This window comes from Hemiscyllium ocellatum, chromosome 37, assembly GCF_020745735.1.
Source record: "Hemiscyllium ocellatum isolate sHemOce1 chromosome 37, sHemOce1.pat.X.cur, whole genome shotgun sequence".
In the NCBI taxonomy this organism is placed as follows: Eukaryota; Metazoa; Chordata; class Chondrichthyes; order Orectolobiformes; family Hemiscylliidae; genus Hemiscyllium; species Hemiscyllium ocellatum.
In genome coordinates, this window is record NC_083437.1 from 23,014,568 (window position 1) to 23,034,525 (window position 19,958).

The 19,958-nt window shown below is 40.9% G+C and overlaps 1 protein-coding gene across 2 annotated transcripts in view; it reads right to left on the bottom strand.

The window, feature by feature from the left end:
• Positions 1 to 16,944, bottom strand: part of tmco4 (transmembrane and coiled-coil domains 4) — a 112,065-nt gene extending 95,121 nt beyond the window's left edge. The window contains exons 1-4 of one of the 2 annotated variants that reach the window (XM_060852001.1): positions 16,895 to 16,944; positions 6,856 to 7,058; positions 4,967 to 5,141; positions 4,761 to 4,788 (exon numbers count right to left, since the gene is read on the bottom strand). In XM_060852001.1, the coding sequence (XP_060707984.1) occupies positions 4,761 to 4,788; positions 4,967 to 5,141; positions 6,856 to 6,986 (334 nt within the window). In that variant the 5' untranslated portion in view covers positions 6,987 to 7,058; positions 16,895 to 16,944. Of the gene's footprint in view, positions 1 to 4,760; positions 4,789 to 4,966; positions 5,142 to 6,855; positions 7,059 to 16,478; positions 16,797 to 16,894 lie in introns of those variants that run through there. The other variant, XM_060851999.1, reaches the window with a different exon arrangement.
• Between the last annotated feature and the right edge of the window lie 3,014 nt (positions 16,945 to 19,958).

Sequence of the window (19,958 nt, forward strand, 5' to 3'; positions counted from 1 at the left end):
ATGCATAATATCACTCAAGTCTTTCTTTCCTTTCTTTTTTTTAAACAAATATATATTGGTCATTGTCCTTCATCATTATACCTGTAGCATGACAGGATTGGAAAATGATGGCTCTCTCTCCTATAGAATAGTAGATGATGCTGCTTAGACATTCTAAAATGTGGCCCATATGTTAATGTGGGGGATCATTTTAATAATATCAGTCAAGAAACTTATTAAAAAGAACAGAATGTCATTGGCTTCCTTACTTGATTTGGCTACCTCATGTTTTGGTGTAGGAGGCTAGTGAGGAATATTTGTAACAAAACAGAAAATTGTAATAAATCAGAAAATTGTAATAAAACAAAACAGAAAAGGCCCAGGGCCTTTTTCCCCCTCTATTTTCCCTTCATGGTGATTTTCTCCCATCTTCTTCTTAACCTTCAAGTCCTTGGTGACTTGCAGTTACACAGATGCCAAGCATCTTGGTTGCACAAATATCAAATTCTTAGTTACTTCTTAGCTCTCCTGAATTCCTGAACACAGACCGACCTAGGAGTGCAGATACATAGTTCGTTGAAAGTGGTGTCACAGGCAGACAGCATAGTGTAGAAGATATTTGGCACGCATACCTTTGTTGGCCAGAGTATCATGTACAGGACTTGGGATGTCATGCTACAGCTGTACAAGACATTGATAAGTCCACATTTGGAGTACTGCATACAATTCTGGTAGGGGAGTCCAAAACTATAGGGCATAGGTTTAAGGTGAGGGGGTAAGATTTAAAAGGAATTTGATTGACAACTGCTTCACACTGAAGCTGGTGCATATATGGAACGAGCTGCCAGGGGAGGTGGTGGAGGTGGATACAATCACAATATTTCAAAGACACTTGGACAGGTACATGGATATGAAAGGTTCAGAGAGATATGGGCCAAATACAGGAACATGGAACTAGTTCAGTTTAGGAAACCTGGTTGGTATGAACAAGTTGGGCTGAAGGGCCTGTTTTCCTTGCTGTATGACTCTATGACACTAATTTAAGACATACCTTGAAGATTCATTATTTTGTGAAGGTGCCAGTGTTGGATTGGGGAGGACAAAGTCAAAAGTCACACGACACCGAGTTATTGAACAGGCTTATTTGAAATCGCAAGCTTTCAGACCCCCTGTTGGCAGCCTAAGGAAGGGGCGGGGGCTCTGAAAGCTTGTGGCTTCAAATAACCCTTTTGCACTCTTAACCTGGTGTCGTGTGATTTTGACTAATTATTTTGGGTGTTCAGTATTTGCATCAAGCACCACCAGGGCACAAGCATCATGTGTCAAACAACTGTCACTACAGTGAGATTAGGCACAGCATGAACTAGACACAATATAAAGACACGCCGACATTTTGGGTAACCCCTCCTCAAAGACTCAAATATTAAATCTTTCTTGTGCATTGTTCTTGTGCAGATCATCTATGCTTTGCTTTTTTTTTGTTTCTCACATGTACAGAATCCCACTGTTTCCTTCTCTCCACAGTGTTATTTTCAAAATCACATTTGGAGAATTCAGTGGTTCATTTAAAACCACCCACTAAACACCAACAAATCAAAATTTGAGACGTTGCAGAGTCAGTTAAATCATAGTCTCAGTGTTGAACTCAGTATCTTGGAATCCTGAACTTTGTACAGCTCCTCCCAAATTGGGAACTTTCTCAATTCATTTATCAACACAATCACTTTGAAGCTTCTCTATGATCAGACTGATCATTTACAAACCACACTTCTATCTTCAGAACTTTCTGCATTAGGAAAACATTCAAGGCCAGGCACACAGCAGCTGCTATTGATGTAAAGCCAGGCTTAGGAAGTTCCTCTATGAATAATAATGACTTGACTCAGAATGTTTTGCAAAAATGGTAGTATAACAATCAACTCTATAACACACAGGAAGATATTCAATACCTCAGATACAATTCAATTTCACATAATTATCTGAATATTCAGCATTTTATAAATCTATAATAAGCAACTCACTTGCAATTTTTAATGCTACAACACTAGGTTTGTTGCGTTTGCTAAATTCCCTCATTCTGCCCCCATAGAACCACAGAGATATACAGCACAGAAACTTTGGTCTATCACCACCCTCTAGATATCCTAAATAAACCTTGTCTCATTTGCCAGTATTTGGTCCATATCCCTCTAAACCCTTCCTATTCATATATCCATCCAGATGCCTTTTAAATGCTGTAATTGTACCAGTATCCACCACTTCCTCTCTACACGCACCACTCTCCGAGTGTAAATGTCACCCCATAGGTCCCTTTTAAATCTTTCCCTTCTCATCTTAGACCTATGCCCTCTAGTTTTGGACTCCCCCACTCCAGGTAAAAGACCTTGTCTGTTTAGCCTATCCATGCTTCTCATCATTTTATAAACCTCTATAAGACAGCTCCTCAGCTTCAGATGCTTCAGGAAAAATAGACCCAGTCTATTCAGCATCTCCTGATAGCTCAAGCCCTCCAATCTACAAGTCAACATCCTTGTAAATCTTTTCTGAACCTTTTCAAGTTTCACAACATTCTTCCCATAGCAGGGAGATCAAAACTGCACACAGTATTCCAATAATGGCCTAACCAATGTCCTGTACAGCCACAAAGTGACCTCCCAACTCATTTACTCAATGCACTGACTAATAAAGGCAAGCATACCAAATGTCTTTTTACTAACCTATCTACCTGTGATTCCACTTTCAAGAAACTTATGAATCTGCATTCCACAATTTCTTTGTTCAGCAACACTCCCCAGGACCTTACCAATAAGTGTATATGTTGCGCCCTGATTTGCTTTTCCAAACTGCAGTACCTCAATTTATCTAAATTAAACTCCACCTGCCACTCATCGGCCCCATTGGCCCTCCTGGTCAAGATCCAGGTGTACTCGCGGTAACCTTCTTCACTGTCCACTACACCTCCAATTTTGGTGTCATCTGCAAACTTACTAGGCATACCTCCTATGATCATATCCAAATCATTTGTATAAATGATGAAAAGCAGTGGATCCAGCACCAACCCTTGTAGCACAATGCTGATCACAGGCCTCCAGTCTGAAAAGTAACCCTCTATCACCACCCTCTGTCTTCTACCTTCAAGCCAGTTCTGCATCCAAATGGTTAGTTCTTCCTCTACTCCGTGTGATCTAACCTTGCTAACCAGTCTACCATGGAAAACTTTGCTGAACACCTCACTGAAGTTCATATAGATCACATCCACTGCTTTGCACTCATCAATCCTTTGTTACTTCATCAAAAAACGTAGTCAAGTTAGTGCGACACCATTTCCCACACGCAAAACCATGCTGTCTATCCCTAATCAGTCCTTGCCTTTCCAAAAACATGTAAACCCTGTTCCTCAGAATTCCTTCCAACAACCTGCCCACCTGTTCCACATCTTTGAATCCTTCAATAATAAGACATTTCTGGGAATAATTTGTCATTATCATAATTATGTTTGCTGCAAATAAAGCAATAAGGACCTTCAGATGATTCCAAAAATGATTGATTATACAGATAATATTGAATCCTACATAATTAGTGATGATACGCACCAAACAAATTCTGGTCACCCTGCTATGGGAAGGATGCTATTTAACTGGAAAAGGGACAAAAAAGATTTACAAGGATGTTACCAAGAATGGAAGGTTTGAGTTATAAAGAGAAGCTGGGACTTATTTTCCCTGGAACATAGGAGGCTGAGAGATGAACATAGAGAGGTTTTGTAAAATCACAAGGGATATAGATAAAGTGAATAGCAAAGGTCTTTTCCCTAGAGTAGGGACAGCTAAAACTAGAGGGCATAGGTTTACAGTGATAGGGGAAAGATTTAAAAGGGACTTGATGGGCAGTTTTTTCACACAGTGGGTGGCACGTATATGGAACGAGCAGCCAGAGGAAATGGTAGAGTCAGGTACAATTACAACATTTAAACGATATTTGGTCAGGCACATGGTAGGAAAGGTTTAGAGGGATATGGGCCAAACATAGAAAAATGGGACAAGTACATTTTAAGAAAACTGGTCAGTATGGACAAGTTGGGCTGAAGGGTCTGTTTCTGTGCTGTATGACTCTATAATATAACAGCATTGTAAGTGAGGGAAGGTCAAAGTGCAAGAATGGAAAGAAAGGGTGTAGCATGAAGAGCTGGAGTGGCTGCTCCACAAAATGGCAACTGAAATTTGCAGGGCCAAGAATTTTAAATGGGTTGAGAGTGCTGAAATTACACCACACAAGCTAATTGGGGAACAACAACTTACATTCATATAATACCTTTAATGTGATATGATGACGAGGTGCCGTTGTTGAACTGGGGTGGACAAAGTTAAAAGTGTGATAAAACATCCTAAACACTTTACAAGAAGTCTGCAGGTCAGATCAAAGAAGTTCACGAATTGCCTCTTAGATATCACTGTTATAGTACCAATAGAGTTGACATCCAATGCACATAATGTGTTTGATGAATATAATCAGGGCATGGAATATTAAATAAAAACAGAAAGTGGTGGTGAAACCCAACAGTTCTGATAGCATCTGTGAAGAGCTAAATTTTCAAATCCAATATGATTCTTCTCATGCTAATTTCCAAACATGAAAGATAGGTCTCAGGAGGGAAAATGCTTGGGAAGTAATGGACAATGGTTTTTGGTTCAGCAATTTGATAGGTAAAAGGGGAAGGGGTGTTACAGTATAACATATTTCCGGCATTTTCTGTTTTTACCGTTACTGAATCCAGGACTCACCATCCTTCAGTGAAAATGAAACAAGATCCTAAAACAGAAGAGCAGAAGTTAGATTGTATATGAGTTCTGCCAATGTTAAAAGAAAACATTTCATAGAAATTCTCAAACAAACATATGCAGCATCAATGAAACCTCAATGAAAAAAATCAATACAATTAGGCATATCAAACACAATAGCACAGCAGGATGCCGTACAGAATATGTACCTGAGTAATGAGGATTGGATTGCCCTCCAAAACCTGTTCTTTTAGCAGCAGGTCTGCAAATGTGTCTGTTCCTTCCACTCCCATTCCATTAGCAAAAGCCTCCATGACTGGTAAAACAGATTCTGAGAGCTGCAGCCATTGTACAAGCCCTTTAATAAATTTCATTCTGAATTGCCTACAAAACCAAGGAATGCATTTAGTGAATTTTCTTTAATAAATCTTGTAAATAAAACTGACCAGTGCATATATTCATATGTGTATTTAACATATGCAAGCATCTACACTTTACAGACCTATGGATATGAACATATGTAGTCACACTAAACATACCCATCTCTGTGTAAACTTGTGCACTGACAGCTCATTATCTGAAGAGTAAAAAATTGCAGGCTATAGGGAAAAAGCAGTGGAGTAATACTTGATGAGCTGTTTCTGCAGATAATGGGGTGAACTGCCCCCTTCTGTGCTGTAACAATTCCGTGAAAACAGTCATGAATTTAGACTCTTGGTTCATGAAAACGAGGGTTAGAACAATAGTTCTGTGGAACAAAAGTTTCTCATAATCTAAACTGCATCACATTTATCACAGCACATAAAAGCACAATTAGTGCTTAGAAATTACAGGAGGATGAGCTTTCTGAAGACATGAGAATTATCTTATTTGGGCACATACTTACAAACATTTTGTAATTTGGTAAGCGATCAGCTGCATTGAATTCCATTTTGGAATTACACAAAGCCCTAAAAGCAATTCTCTGTATTTTCAATTTAAGAAAAACAAATCATTTTAATTCCACTTTGTTCCAAATCATGGCAATTTCACAAATTTAGTGGCATGAAGTGATCAAGTAAAGCCATTATTACTTTCACACCAGGAAATATCTACTATGTTTCGAAAAAGCAGCCGCAACCAGCATTAAAGAAAATAAGCTTCACATAAGGCAACAGCAGGGTATAATTCGGTGTGTCTTTTGAAGATAATACAAGGTTTTTAGAAACTGCATTTTTGAGGCTTGAGAATATATGGAATTTCTTTGCGAGATAAATTCTCAATAATTGCATGCATAATCTAGATCGGTTTAATTTTTCCTGCCTCAAATTTAGCTGATAACCAATGGAAATAAATAACATTGATGAATTAGTTTCAGTTCTACAACTCAGTTATTGTGGCTCTAATCCTAGTCTTGTGTTCTAAATGATCTGCTTAGCTGATACTAATGGCTTCAGTGCCAGCAAGAAAAACAACTTTTACATATTAGACTTTAATAGCTGGGTTGAAAAGCCAACACAGAATGCATACAAATATATATACAGATACATACACATATATTTGTTGATCAAGTTTTGAACAACTTGCTGAAAAGTTGCCCAATTTTTTTGGCTACTTACAAGCAGATGATTGAAAGCTACATATGTACAAATTGGAAATCAGTTCAAAAACGATCCTGTGTTCAGCATCTGCTGCTGCCCATATGGTCTAGTCTCAGTTTCCTTCAATAGATGTGAAACTGGAAAAACACAGATCAGGCAACATCCGAGGAGCAGAAAAGTCAACTTTTTGGGGCGTAAGGTTGACTTTCCTGCTTCTCGGATGCTGTCTGACCTGCTGTGCTTTTCTATCTTCACATCTATTGACTCTGACTTCCAGCATCTGCAGTCCTTACTAGTCTCCAAGTCTCAGTTTCCTTCCCTGGCCTGTATTAAGTTATCCAGGATAGTGGTAGAATCACAGCAGGGACCTTAGTACCCCAGAATTAAGGAGAGGGAAAAGACGGGGGAAAAAGCCTGCTTCCTTTCTTGGTTCAACATTCATAGAAGTGTGTAGGGTGGAAATCAAACTAAACATTCAGTATCAACTCCTGGTCTTGGCATTTTACATGAGTACCAACCTGTGTTCCTCTTCTGAAAACAACAATGACAGCGTAACACCACACAGGCCACCATATGCAAACCTTCCTGGTTCACTCAGCAATCGACCAACCAACTCAAGCTTTTCTTCGTCTGAGCAGGCCATCGTCATAGGCCTGTGAGCTGTTCTATCTTGGCCAGTTACATGGTCATCTTCAGCTGGTATCAGAGAGAAGGAGATTTTCTACAAAACAAAACAAATGATTGAGAATAAAAAGAAAACCATGAGAAGTATAAACATGAAGCAACAATAATTCTGCAATAACTTGGTGGTACACATATGAATTCATCTGTGCACATCGACAATGTACAACACAACACCCATAGAGTCACAAAGTAATACAGCATGGAAACAGGCTCTTCAGCTCAACTCATCCATGCCAACCAGGTTTCCTAAACTGAACCAGTCTCATTTTCCTACGCTTAGTCCATATCTCTCTGAACCTTTCCTATCCATATGTTACAGAGCAGACCGGGCCCCTTCAAAATATTTTAAGAAGTTAGCTTAGACCCTAACTTTTTCTTATTTTTAATGCAAATGTAAAGTGTCATGTTCAAGATGCAATGTGACTGGTCAAACTATTTGTTGTTAAGCAAAACATAATTTAATTAAATACTATAGCTAAAATGCAACAAAAGAAGGAAGAACTTAGAATAACTTTATTGTAATGGAAAAATCAACCAAATAATAGATACAGTAACTATTACAGATTAACTATTCCAATATAGTAACATCCCATAAACACAATCCTTGTCAAAAAGGCAAATTCAGAAAAACTGATTTTGTCTCACCTGCAATCATGCAGCCTAGGAAGACAACTCCGAGCTTCTGGCTATAATAGAGAGGGAAAAATAGCTTCCACTTCTTCAAGTCCAAAACAGCAACTTTTTAAAGCTAAAAATAGTAAAAATGAAAATCCCTGGTCTGTGAGAGAACCCAGCCAGGTTGCTTTTATTGTTTCAACTCTTAAAAAATCTCAAAAGATCACAAGCTATTTGCCCCACTGGCTTTGGTAGATTGGTGGTGTACTTCTGGCTTAAAACCTCTCAATAAAACCATGACAAAAGTCACTGCATTGTGTGCTTTTACAAATATCTTTTAAATGCTGTAACTGTAGTAGCCTCTACCACTGCCTCTGGCAGCTTGCTCCATATATGCACCACCTTCTGTCTGAAAAAGTTGTCCATCGGGTCCCTTTTAAATCTTTCCCCTGTCACCTTAAACCTATGCTCTCTCATTTTGGACTTCCCTTCCCTAGAGAAAAGACTGGTAATTCACCTTATCTATGTCCCTTATGATTTTATGAACCTCTATAGGGTCACTCCCCACAAGCTTCCTATGCTCCAGGGAAAAATTCCCAGTCGATCCAACCTCTCCTTATAACTCAAATATTCCAGTCTCAATAACATCCCTGTAAATCTTGTTTTGCAACCTTTCCAGTTTAATAACATCCTATCACAGGGCAACCAGAACTGTATACAGTACTTCAAATGTGGCTTTCTCAATGTCTTCTATAGCCGTAACACAACATTCCAACTGCTGCAGTTAGTACTCTGACCGATGAAGGCAGGTGTGCCAAATGCCTTCTTCACCATTCTGTGTACCTATAATGCTAATTTCAATGAACTATGTACCTGCACCCTCTAGTTGTCTCTGTTCAAGATGCAATGTGACTGGTCAAACTATTTGATGTTACGTTAGGTGACTCTACCACTAACTGTGGAGGTCCTGTCCTGGTTGATTAACCAAAATGCAATACCTTGCATTTATCTGCATAAAACTCCATCTGCCATTCATAGAATCATAGCATTTCTCAAGATATGGAATCAGGCCATTTGGCCCATCAATTCCACATTGACCCTCCAAAGAGCATCTTACCCTGACCCACATCATCCCTGTAACTGTACATTTCCCATGGATAAGCCAACTAACTTGCACACTTTGGACTCTACGGGCAATTTAGCATGATTAATCCACCTAACCTGCACATCTTTGGATTGTTGGAGGAAAATGAAGCACATGGAAGAAACCCATGCAGAAATGGGGAGAATGTGCAAACTACATACAGTCACCCGGACTGGAATTGAACCAGGTCCCTGTTGCTGTGAGGCAGCAGTGCTAACAACTGAACTACGTGTCTTCCCTTGGTCCACTGGTCCAATTGACCAAGACCCCGTGGTACTCTTAGATAACCGTCTTCACTGTATACCAACTTTGGTGTCATCTGCAAACTTACTAACCATGCCTCTGTATTTTCATCCAATCTCATCCAAATCATTTATCTAAGTCATAGAGTCATACAGCATGGAAACAGACCCTTCGGTCCAACCCGGGCATGCCAACTAGATATCCCATCCCAATCTAGTCCCACCTGCCAGCACCCGGCCCATATCACTCCAAACCCTTTCTATTCATATAGCCATCCAAATGCCTCTTAAACGTTGCAATTGTACCAGCCTCCACCACATCCTCTGGCAGCTCATTCCATACACGTACCACCCTCTGCATGAAAATTTTGCCCCTTAGGTCTCTTTTATATCTTTCCCTTCTCACCCTAAACCTATGTCCTCTAGTTCTGGACTCCCCGACCCCAGGGAAAAGACTTTGTCTATTTATCCTAACCATGCCCCTAATAATTTTGTAAACCTCTATAAGGTCAGCCCTCGGCCTCCGACGCTCCAGGGAAAACAGCCCCAGCCTGTTCGGCCTCTTCCTGTAGCTCAGATCCTCCAACCCTGGCAACATCCTTGTAAATCTTTTCTGAACCCTTTCAAGTTTCACAACATCTTTCCGATAGGAAGGAGACCAGAATTGCACACAATATTCCAACAGTGGCCTAACAAATGTCCTGTACAGCTGCAACATGACCTCCCAACTCCTGTATTCAATACTCTGACCAATAAATGAAAACATACCAAACACTTTCTTCACTATCCTATCTACCTGCGACTCCACTTTCAAGAAGCTATGAACCTGCACTCCAAGGTCTTCTTGTTCAGCAACACTCCCTAGGACCTTACCATTAAGTGTATAAGTCCAGCTAAGATTTGCTTTCCCAAAATGCAGCACCTCGCATTTATCTGAATTAAATTCCATCTGCCACTTCTTAGCCCATTGGCCCATCTGGTCCAAATCCTGTTGTAATCTGAGGTAACCCTCTTTGCTGTCCACTACACCTCCAATTTTGGTGTCATCTACAAACTTACTAACCATACCTCTTCTGCTTGCATCCAAATCATTTATATAAATGACAAAAGATAGAGGGCCCAGCACCGATCCTTGTGGCACTGCACTGGTCACAGGCCTCCAGTCTGAAAAACAACCCTCCACCACCACCCTCTATCTTCTACCTTTGAGCCAGTTCTGTATCCAAATGGCTAGTTCTTCCTGTATTCCATGAGATCTAACCTTGCTAATCAGTCTCCCATGGGGAACCTTGTCGAACACCTTACTGAAGTCCATATAGATCACATCTACTGCTCTGCCCTCATCGATCTTGTTACTTCTTCAAAAACTCAATCAAGTTTGTGAGACATGATTTCCCATGCACAAAGCCACGTTGACTATCCCGAATCAGTCCTTGCCTTTCCAAATCCATGTACATCCTGTCCCTCAGGATTCCCTCCAACAACTTACCCACCACCGAGGTCAGGCTCACCGGTCTATAGTTCCCTGGCTTGTCTTTACTGCCCTTCTTAAACAGTGGCACCATGTTTGTCAACCTCCAGTCTTCCAGCAACTCACCTGTGACGATCGATGATACAAATATCTCAGCAAGAGGCCCAGCAATCACTCCTCTAGCTTCCCACAGAGTTCTCGGGTACACTTGATCAGATCCTGGAGATTTATCCACCTTTAACCGTTTCAAGACATCCAGCACTTCCTCCTCTGTAATCTGGACATTTTGAAAGATGTCACCATCTATTTCCCTGCAGTCTATATCTTTCCTATCCTTTTCCACAGTAAATACTGGTGCAAAATATTCATTTCGCATCTCCCCCAATTTACTATGGCTCCACACAAAGGCTGCCTTGCTGATCTTTGAGGGGCTGAAAATGTGTTGCTGGAAAAGCGCAGCAGGTCAGGCAGCATCCATGGAACAGGAGATTCGACGTTTCGGGCATAAGCCCTTCTTCAGGATCTCTGAGGGGCCTTATTCTCTCCCTAGTTACCCTTTTGTCCTTAATGTATTTGTAAAAACCCTTTGGATTCTCCTTAATTCTATTTGCCAAAGCTATCTCATGTCCCTGTTTTGCCCTCCTGATTTCCCTCTAAAGTATACTCCTACTTAAGTAATGACCAACAGTGGATCCTCGCGGCATGCTGCTGGTCACAGGCCTTCCGTCTGAGCAATAACCCTCTATCTCCCATTGCCAAGCCAATTTTGTATTCAATTGGCTAGATCCCACTGGATCCCATGTGATTAAACCTTACGAAATAATCTTCCATGTAGAATCTTGTCCAAGATTTTGCTAAAATCCATGTAGACAACTACTCTGCCTTCATCTACCTTCTTGGTTGCCTTTTCAAAAACATCAACCAAATTTGTAAGACACAACTTGTAACGCACAAAGCCATGCTGATCATTTGTAATCAGTTCTTGCTTTTCAAAATGCATGTAGACTCTGTCTCTCAAAACACCCTCCACCATGAAAGTTAGGTTCACCCTCCAACAACTTACCCACCGTGGACATTAGGCTCATCAGTCCATAGTTCCCTGGCTTTTCCTTGCAGTCTTTCTCAAATATTGGCACATTAGCTGTCTTCTAGTTTTCTAGCACCTCTCCCATAGCTGTCGATGATACAACTATCTCCACTGGGGGCCCCATAATTTCGTCCCTAGCTTCCTGCAATGTCCTGGGGACTTAATTAACTTTTATGCATTTTAAGGCCTCTAGCACCTCCTCCTCGGTAATGTGGACTCTTTTCAAGACATCACTATTCATTTCCCCCCCCAAGGTCCCTAGTTTCCATGTCTTTCTCCATGGTAAATACTGAGGCAAAATATTTGTTTAGGATCTCACCCATCTTCTGTGGCTCCACAATAGATGATCTCTTTGATCTTTAAGGGACCCTACTTTCTCCTTAGTTACTCATTTTCCCCTAACATATTTATAGAATCTCTTTGGATTCTCATTTAACCCATCTGCCAAATCTATCTCATGTCCCCTTCTTGCCCTCCTGATTTCTCTCTTAAGTGCAATCTTTCACCCCCTTTTTACGGGCTTCACTTGATCCCAGCTGTGTATACCTGTGACATATGCCTCCTTCATTTTCTTGATCAGAGCCTCAATAGTTATCCAGTACTCCCTACTCCTGCCAGCCCTGCTCTTTCACTAACACGCTAGCCTTGAACTTTCACTTTTGAAAGCCTCTCACTTGCCAGACATCCCTGAACCTGCAAACAGTCTACTTCAATCAACTTTTTAAAGTTCCTGTCAAATACCATCAAAATTGGCCTTGCCCCAATTTAAAACTTTAACTTGTGAACCAGGCCTATTCTTTTCCATAACTATTTTAACACCAGTGGAATTATGGTCACTGATCCCAACGTGCTCCCCACTAACTCCTCAATCACTTGGCATGCCTTACTTCCCAAAAGGTTGAGTTTTGCTCCTTCTTTTGCAGGCACATATTGATTGAGAAAGTTTTCTTGAACACAATTCAATTTCTCCCCATCCAAGCCCTGAACATAATGGCAGCCCCAGTCTAAGTTTGGAAAGTTAAAATCCCTTACTCTTACAACCCTATTATTCTTACAGCTTTCTGTGATCTTCTTACATATTTGCTTCTCAATTTCCTGCTCACTACTGGTGGGGGGGTTGGCAGCATTTTGTACAATACCAATAAGATGATCATCCTTACTTATTTTTCAGTTCCACACGTATAGCTTCACTGGACAATCCCTCAGGAATATCCCAAGTACTGCTATGATGCTTTACCTAATCAGAAATGCCGCTCCCCCTTCTCCCTTGCCTCCCTTTCTAACCTTCCTACAGCATCTATACCTCGAGCATTGAGCTGTTAGTCCTGACCCCTGACAGTCATGTTTCTGTAATATCTTTAATATACCAGTCCCATGTCTTGAATTCATCTGCCTGAACTGCCAACCCTCTTGTATTGAAATACATGCAGTTTAATTTACCAGTCTCCCCTCTTTCCCTGCTGTGCACTGGCCTGCCTTGGCTCTTTAACTTGCTTTCTTCAGCTTCTGGCCCAGCCTCAAGCTTCTCTCTTGTCTCACTACATCTTGGGGTCCCATGTTGAAAATGATTGTTAACAGTAAACTGAATTTAAATAAAATAGGCTGTATGGAATTTACATTATACCAGAAAAAAAATCAAATACAGTAGTGTTTTCACATTGAACTTTACTGTTCTATTAATTACTCAACTATCTCTCTTGAAGCTTGAATCACCATGTGAACTTCTGAAACAGACCATGAGGTTATAATGAGATCTTGGTACGTATTGCCCCATACTTTAATACTCAACTGCAGGTTAGCAAATCTCAGTGAGGAAACAAGAAATTCTCACAATATTCCTCAAAGTTGGGACTGTGAAAAATTCCACTTGCAGTGTTGTTCACTAACCTTATAGATAGGTTGTGATCTTCAAAAATCACAGAATCCCTGCACAGAATTGTGAAATATGATCCAAATGTTTAAAAAAAATGCTCAAAATAAGCTCCACTGTTTGGTGAGAACTGCATCACTTTAGCATCTAAACTCTGGGGGTCTACATTTCCATTAATGGCTGAATCTTAAGAGATCAGAGTTTGCTACGATTCCCTTTGTATTTGCAGTGTTACTCAATCGGCAAGTGAGCAAATTCCAAAATCTCACATCAGCCCCCAATACAAAGAATGGGGGAATATTTATTTGATACACTAACTCAAATGAGCTTCAGATGAGGAAGCAGGCTTTATCACTGAGGGCAAGCTTCACTCAATTGTTAAAATGCATTCAGTTAAACAGTTGAAGATCCAGAATCCACACAGCTACCATCTCCAACATGACCAACCACTGCATCCCACAGTGAGTTCGAAGAGACTGCGTGGATTTTATGTGATGCTGTATTTCACATCAATTTTAAACGAAGTTAATTAGTCCTAAGAACCAAAGAAAAGTCACACTGTACGCAAAACAGTAATTCTGATTGGTTCCTAACTCTCCACAAACCACTAATTGCCTAGATAGATGATCAGTACTGCAAACTTGAGTGTTAAATATCCAAATTAAATATGTATTGCGATATCACTCTTCACAATCTCAGAATATCCCAAAGTACTTTACAGCCAATTAAAGAATTTTGAAATATCATTGCTGCAGTGTAAAAATGCTGCATACAGTTTGCACACAACAAGGTTTCACAGGCAGTAAGAGGATAATGATACTCAGAGGATTTCCCTGATCATCATTCAGATCTAATCAAGAGGTCAGAATGGGCCTCAGTTTAACATCTCATTTAAAAGATGAAACCTCCAAGAGTGTACAAATTCCTCAGTCCTGCACTGAAGCACTAAATCAGACTTTGGGTTCAACTCTTCAGAGTGGGACTTGAATCCACAACTTTCTGATCTAAAGGTCAGTGGCTCCTACTGAGCCAAGGCTGCCACCTTTTAGTCGAGTATTGTAACACTGGACCTGCCAGATCTCAAATAAGCTGATGCTACTTTACTGTTAAAACTACATTGGTATGAACCAAGCAGCAGAGTAGAAGCCCTTAAATAGATTACTTGCCACATGATAGGATATGGTTTAAGTCAATCGGGAACAAGCAATAGAATGTGAACAAATTACACAGAAAAAATAAATAGAAGGCAACACTCTTCAGCTCTGACAAATGCTTAATTGTGTACTTGTGACTTGGGTAGCAGGCTCACTTGAGATTTCAGAGAGAAGTCATCTCCATATTTTTGCATGTTGTCCCAAGAAAGCTCAACCTTGTTAGGGTTATGAGCCACGGTCAACGGTGGAACAGCAGGTTTCCAATGGTGATGATGGAAGAACAAGAACCTGATGTGACCATGGCTGCTTGCAAGCAGAGGATCTTTCAGGAAGACAATTTGCATTTCCTTTGAGCAAACTTGGAGAAGGCAATGGGAAACCATTTCTTCTATTGTTTTCCCTTTAGTCATGATACTCACTGAACTTGAAAATGTGAGACTCTTACAAACAACAGGAGGAAAGGACAAGGACACGAGATGTCAACAGAGAGCTGTCCTGAAATAGGTCACTATTACCCTTATGTATAACTTACTGTGTCATTTTACAGCTATAATTTTGATGCTTCCTTATCCAATCTGACCCCTGATCACATCAATTATAGATAAGGGTCAGGGGTGAGCTTTCACAAATATATGTGAAATTCACTAGCTTCACATTCAAATAAGGACCAAGTTTCAAGTCATATGAAGAACTCAAGCATCTATCACTACTCGGAATCCTTGACATACAGAAGTGCAGAAAATCTCCAATACAATGTTGTAAGCGTTACCCAGCCTAATTCCACTTTCCAACTCTTGGCTTGGATTATACCACTTCAAATGAATATACAAATATTTATTTTTAAATACAATGAGAATTTCTGCATCTACCACTCTTTCAGGTAATGAGTTTCAGACTTACACTTCTCTAGTCAAGAAAATTTCATATGCTTGTCAGCCTCAGACTACTCCAAAGCTTGCCTTGCTGTGGAGGTCAGTCCTCTTTGAATGCTGGCTGCTATGCCAAGATCAGTGGAGAGCATTCAAAATTAAATATTTCATTGTTTATTTTTATGAGAGGCTCCAACGTTCTGTCCCTCTAATGAGATCTGGTTTCTCCAGTATTTTTATCCCAAAATGATAGCTTCAAAGTAAAATTGTCAATTTACTTCTAAGTCTAAAGAAACAATTTTGCAGGCGGATGTCAATTTGTCAGTGAGCTACATTCATATACTCATGTCAACTCCCTACACTCATGTCAACTCCCTACACTGTTGCTGCTCGTTATGAAGGTTGCTCCTACCATCCTTTTCAAGTAAACAACAGGGATTGCTTGGTCTAGTGTGGTAAAGGAAAACCACTTCAGGGTCAAGAGTCTCTTGCAGTTAATAAATAGTTTGTTACATGTTAGTAACTGGTACATTGTTAGAGATGTGCCAGATGTTAGGTCTCACTACTTCAAGATCATAAGCTAATCCATTCACAAGGCCATCATCATGAATGATGCACGCCTCAGTATTAATCCTTTCAGACTCAGATACAAGTGGTGAAATTTTAACAAGATTCATTGCACTCATTAGTTTCACAAGGGAATTTCAAAAACACAGAATCTTTGTTGATGTTCATTGACTGTGCTCTACTTTTGATGCAACAAGACACTGATCTGGAGAATGGAATGAATGCCTTGGTGGACAGGCTTTGGGAGTCAGGAGTTGAGTAGGTTGCTTACTGCAAGGTTTGTCAAGATAGGTGAACCTTTGTAAAAACAATTCATCTGTTGCAACGTGACCAGTCTGGGCATCGCAATTCAGGGGGCTGTCAGTTCTGGTACACTGAATCTGAAACCTGTATAAAGAATGTCTTTTCCCCCAAATCATGATTAGATTCAATGCTTACCAGTTCAGCAGGAAATGGCATCAGTCAGGTACTTTCCCTTTGGGAAGTATGATCACTTTATGTATTTATCAAGGGGGTGTGGACATTTCTCAGTTCTAACCAGTTGAGGGCAGCTATTGTTCTGGCTGAGAGGCAGATTAACTCGGGAAATATATCTATAATTGTGGTAGGTGGATATTTAAGCAGGTTACCCTCTGTATTTAACCATTCAAGTGGTTTTCCGAATGAAAACAGCAATTCCTGGGAGTTTATCTGTCTTAACTAACAGCTGACGACACCAGTAGTTCTTTAGTTAATGTGGTAGACAGTTATACCGGCGCAGGAAAACGTTTAGGGTCAGAGCGTTGAGGGAAAGGCAGAAGAAGCGCGTCCAGGGACCGAAGATAACGAATGGGGTCTGGGGAAGGGTCCATTACCTGCACAAGGCCGCCTCTCAGCTTCCGCCGCCGCTTCCGGTCACTGGGCGGGAGCGAGCACGCTCAGGGCCGCCGGGAGCGCGCACCAGCGCTAGCACGCCAAGTCCCCAGTGCACGAGCCTGTTGGCTGAAGAAGAGTTTCTGAACCTCTTGCAATTGAAATCCTCCGTGAATTGTGGTGCCCAGAAATGCTCACAATGATGCAACATGAAGTGATTTTATAAAAGTTCAGCATCTTTTGAGGAAACTTGCAGTGAGTAATTCAACATTTGTCTCCACAAAGCCATAGAGTCATGCAGCACAAAAACAGGCCCTTCAGCCCACCAGGTTTGTGCTGACCAACAAGCACCAAACTACACTAATCCCATTTACTTGCTGTATATCCATAGCCTATAGTGCCCTGACATTTTAAATTAGATTAGATTACTTACAGTGTGGAAACAGGCCCTTCGGCCCAACAAGTCCACACCGACCCGCCGAAGCGCAACCCACCCATACCCCTACATATACCCCTTACCTAACACTACGGGCAATTTAGCATGGCCAATTCACCTGACCCGCACATCTTTGGACTCATCCGGATGCTTCTTAAATGTCTGTCCACTGTCTGGAAGGTGTCAGTGAAGGAATCTGATTGGATCCTCACATACCTGAATGGGCCCAACATTCAAGAAGCTTGACCACCAGGACAAAGCAGCCAGATTGATTGGCACCACATCCACAAACACTTGCTTCCACCACCACCACTGCACAACTGCCAATGTTCAGTGGCAGTAATGTGTATCATTTACAAGATGCATTGTAGAAATTCACCAAGGCTTATAAAACAGAGTCTTCCAAGCCCACGACCACTTCCATCTAGAATGTCAAGGGCAGCAGATACATAGGAAGACAATCCAAACCATACACACCCCCGATTTAGAAATTTTACCATTCTTTCAGTGTCACTAGATCAAAATCTTGGAATTCCCTAACAGCACTGTGGATGCACCTACACCAAATGGACTGCAGCAGTTCAAGAAGACAATTCATTGCCATCTTCTCAAGAGCAACTAATAATCGCCATAAAGCTCACATGCCCTGAATTAATTTTTAAAGAAACTCCTGAAGTACCTCAATAATACCCTCCCAACATCCCAATTTACCCCACTTTCTTGTGGTTTTGTTCGCCGAGCTGGAAGTTTTTTGTTGCAAACGTTTCGTCCCCTGGCTAGGCGACATCATCAGTGCTCTGGAGCCTCCTGCGAAGCGCTTCTTTGATGTTTCTTCCGGTATTTATAGTGGTCTGTCCTTGCCGCTTCCGGGTGTCAGTTTCAGCTGTCCGCTGTAGTGGTTGGTATATTGGGTCCAGGTCGATGTGTTTGTTGATGGAGTTTGTGGATGAATGCCATGCCTCTAGGAATTCCCTGGCTGTTCTCTGTCTGGCTTGCCCTATGATAGTAGTGTTTTCCCAGTCAAATTCATATTGCTTGTTGTCTGCATGTGTGGCTACTAGGGATAGCTGGTCGTGTTGTTTCATGGCTAGTTGATGTTCATGTATGCGGATTGTTAGCTGTCTTCCTGTTTGTCCTATATAGTGTTTTGTGCACTATAAATACCGGAAGAAACATCAAAGAAGCGCTTCGCAGGAGGCTCCAGAGCACTGATGATGTCGCCTAGCCAGGGGACGAAACGTTTGCAACAAAAACTTCCAGCTTGGCGAACAGAACCACAACAACGAGCACCCGAGCTACAAATCTTCGCACAAACTTTACCCCACTTTCCTTTGACCACCCTGGTTAGACTTTTGGCACAATGTTTATTGCTCCTGTTGGCATATAGACCACCATTCCATACCTCAACTTATGGCTGATGGACAATTACAATGTGTGAGATATTGAATTGTGAGGAGCAATTCAAATCTTTCTTCAGATCCAACTTTCCTAAAATGTCACTTACACCACCTTCGTACATGAATGCACCTTTCAATCATAAATACAGAGAACAGAAGGAGAAACCCTGGCTGAATTGCCCCTGCTTAACCCATTTCCAAAGGTGTCAATGAAAGGAAACAAATGTGCTTCCCTGTTTAATGACAGTGAAGTAAGCCAGTGAGTAATTTGCAGAAAAGAAGGAGACATTTTGTCAAATATTTTTACCTCAAACTCATCTGGAAAATGCTTGCACTGTGTCTGTTTCAACTGAATGAAGTAGGTTATGGCCAGTCTTCAGTTCATTCCTCAGAGTAATGCTGTTGACCAAGCAGAGTCAACCTGTCTAATTTAAGTTTGAACAAAACTTGGAAGTTAACTGTCATTCATCATCTAACTAGTGATTTTTTCATGGCAACACCTTTACCGATCATAGTCCACTTGCCAACCAATTGGCGTGATCTTTTCATACAACATAAAAATCTTGTTCCTCTTCACGTTGTTAATCTTGCAAATTATTCAGATAAATGTAGTTCAGAAAGCTTCAACAAAATATAAAGTTGAAAATCACACAACACCAGGTTATAGTCCAACAGGTTTAATTGGAAGCACACTAACTTTCGAAGCGACGCTCCTTCATCAGGTGATGAAGGAGCATCGCTCCAAATGCTAGTGTGCTTCCAATTAAACCTGTTGGACTATAACCTGGTGTTGTGTGATTTTTAACTTTGTACACCCCAGTCCAACACCGGCATCTCCAAATCATCAACAAAATATGTTTTTGTTCAGTGATACTCAAGTTCTATACTACGGTACAAAAATTTAGAACAGAGTTACTATAACTTGTGCCCATAAAACACAAAAAGATTACGAGATGTGTAAATATTTCTAAAGAAGGCAGACCTCCCATGAAATTGCTTACTGTTCAGTATAATTTGTGCAGTAGCTAAAGGCTTTGTTAAAGGAGATTCATGTCCGTTCCCATGTATCTTTGACCCCTTACCATACAGTGTTTGACCTGCCCACAATCTCACCCCTTTCCTGCTTAGCCTTAGTCCTTCTGACGTACCAATTTAGAAAACTAGCAAAAAAAACTGATACAGCCCAAGAACAGCTGGCAACTCCACAGGGGCCATGGTGTGAAAATGAGCAAT